The 2,172-nt window shown below is 45.9% G+C and overlaps 1 protein-coding gene across 3 annotated transcripts in view; it reads left to right on the forward strand.

Moving 5' to 3' along the window:
• zbtb7a (zinc finger and BTB domain containing 7a) overlaps positions 1-1,919 on the forward strand; it is a 26,103-nt gene extending 24,184 nt beyond the window's left edge. For all 3 annotated transcript variants that reach the window (XM_015051658.1, XM_015051667.1, XM_015051676.1), the window contains one exon: positions 791-1,919. In XM_015051658.1, the coding sequence (XP_014907144.1) occupies positions 791-1,226 (436 nt within the window). In that variant the 3' untranslated portion in view covers positions 1,227-1,919. The remainder of the gene's footprint in view (positions 1-790) is intronic.
• Positions 1,920-2,172: the final 253 nt, after the last annotated feature.

Consider the following 2,172-nt stretch of genomic DNA (forward strand, 5'->3'; position numbering starts at 1 on the left):
TATTTGTGAGCGCACAAAAAAAAGGTAACTGTGTTCTTTCTCAAATTTTTCAGTTTGTCACCTGCGAGGCTGAAAAGCAACGAATTCTGATCAATACCTTGGAGCACCTCTGTGAAAAATGAAGTTTTGTTTTGATATGATTTAGTATAGAAGTCCTCAGTTATGATATAAGTAGCTGGACTTCGGTTATTTAGTTAGGATGACTCCTCACTTGCACAAAATGTAATTACAAAAGGCCTCATGGGGATTCACTAAGCTTCTTTTTCCCAGCCCCAGTCCTGTAGTTTGTTGTATTCAAATCTGCAACATCGTAAACAATACGGTTTCCCCTGGAACAGATTCGCAGAGGACGCTAAATTCTCCACGCAGATCTTCCTGTTGGTGTGACCACAAATTAGGGTTAACAGGAGCAATAAAAAATGCCAGCTGACACAGTGAACACTGAGCCTTCGTGTCAGTGTGCAATCGCGCTCTTGTGTGCCGTCACACAGATAAAAATGTGAAGTTTATGACCTCCCCTCAGCTGGACTTACAACCCTCATAGACCGGGAGGAGAGCCAAGACGCGACAATTAAAGCAGAATGAAATCATCTAAAGCGCATTAAGCTGATTCCTGCAAGTGTGAAACTCTTTAATAAATTTAAAGATAATTACATATTTGCGCGCAGCCTAATTAGTGAAGCTGGCACCGGCGACGGAGCGCATCCAGACAAAAGTGAGCCGTTTGTTTTGAGAGTTAGATGTTTCCTTTGTGTGTTCTTAAGCCGTGTTTATCTTTCTCCCCTCTCAGGCAGGACAAGCTCAAGGTTCACATGCGAAAGCATACAGGAGAGAAGCCTTACCTGTGTACACAATGTGGAGCCGCCTTCGCTCACAACTACGACCTGAAGAACCACATGCGTGTCCACACCGGTCTCCGCCCCTACCAGTGCACAAGCTGCTTTAAGACTTTTGTGCGCTCGGACCACCTGCACCGCCACCTTAAGAAGGACGGCTGCAACGGCATCCCCTCCCGCCGGGGCAGAAAACCTCGGGTGAGAGAGCCGGGGCTCCTGGAGGCCCCGCCGAGCCTCCTGAGCCCCAGCCCCGAAACTGGGCCCCAGCCACGCACCGCCAGGGGCCGGCGGCGCTCCGAGGCGTCGTCTGTAGTGGAGGTGGAGGGTGCTGTCGAGGTGCACACACACAGTCCTCGGCTGCAGGAGCTAGCAGTGGAGGCGGGACCCTGAGACTGCAAGAGGGGGGGGACGCGGGGAGGGGACCACAAGGACACTGCTGGACGCCACAAGTCGCTCTGCACAGCCTGTGAGACAGGCCAGTGGACAGAGGAGAGCATAAACATGCAAAGGCAATTTAAAAAGACAAAAACAACTAACTATTCCTCTATAAACCAAATCAGGGTGTCACAGAAATTGAATCTTTATATTTCTTTCTCCTTTTACTTTAGGACATGAAATAGACTTGCAAGCACTTCAGTTGTTTTATTTGTTAAAGAGAAAAGAACGCTTCAAATCATCCACCCAAGATGTCCACTTTCTGGACCATTTCTTTCTCTGCCATATTAGACAGTTTTTTCTTTCGTCTTGTTTTTTTTTACACCGGCATATGCAGTTAGGCAAGTATATGATCGAGACAAAGAAACTCCGAGCAACTATGCAGTTGATTTAAATTTTTATCGGTTTCGTCCTCACAGCCTTCAAGCTCTAAGAAAGGTGACTGTCACGCACCTTCTGGCTGCTGTACGAGTGAAGCGAGGACAAATCCTCCCAGCAACAACTCCTTTTTTTTTTCTTCCTATTCTTTTACAGCTCTGAGATGTACAGTTACCATAGAAACAAAATTTCCACAATATGGTATATGCAAGGAAAACTCACCAACATTTTGATGCAAGATTCTTTATATTTTTCAGTCTATAAATGTTCCAGAAAGAATCAGGCGAGGGGTTGATTGAAGTGTTACTTACTCTAAAAGAAAAAAAAAAAAAAGAGATGTTTGTTTTGTTTTTTTTGTAATCGGTGGTTTGTCTTATTGAAAAGTTCAACTTGAGTCAAATCCACTTTAATAGGGGGGCTTGCCGCTTGCAGGACGAGGGAAGTGCGAGGGGTGGAGGGTCTGTGTTTTCCAAGCACTACCGTTCTCAACGTATCTGTTGGCTTTACTACATTGCCTCTTGTC

Source organism: Poecilia latipinna, unplaced genomic scaffold, assembly GCF_001443285.1.
Source record: "Poecilia latipinna isolate Pla-1442-1.1 unplaced genomic scaffold, P_latipinna-1.0 Scaffold52, whole genome shotgun sequence".
Lineage (NCBI taxonomy): Eukaryota > Metazoa > Chordata > Actinopteri > Cyprinodontiformes > Poeciliidae > Poecilia > Poecilia latipinna.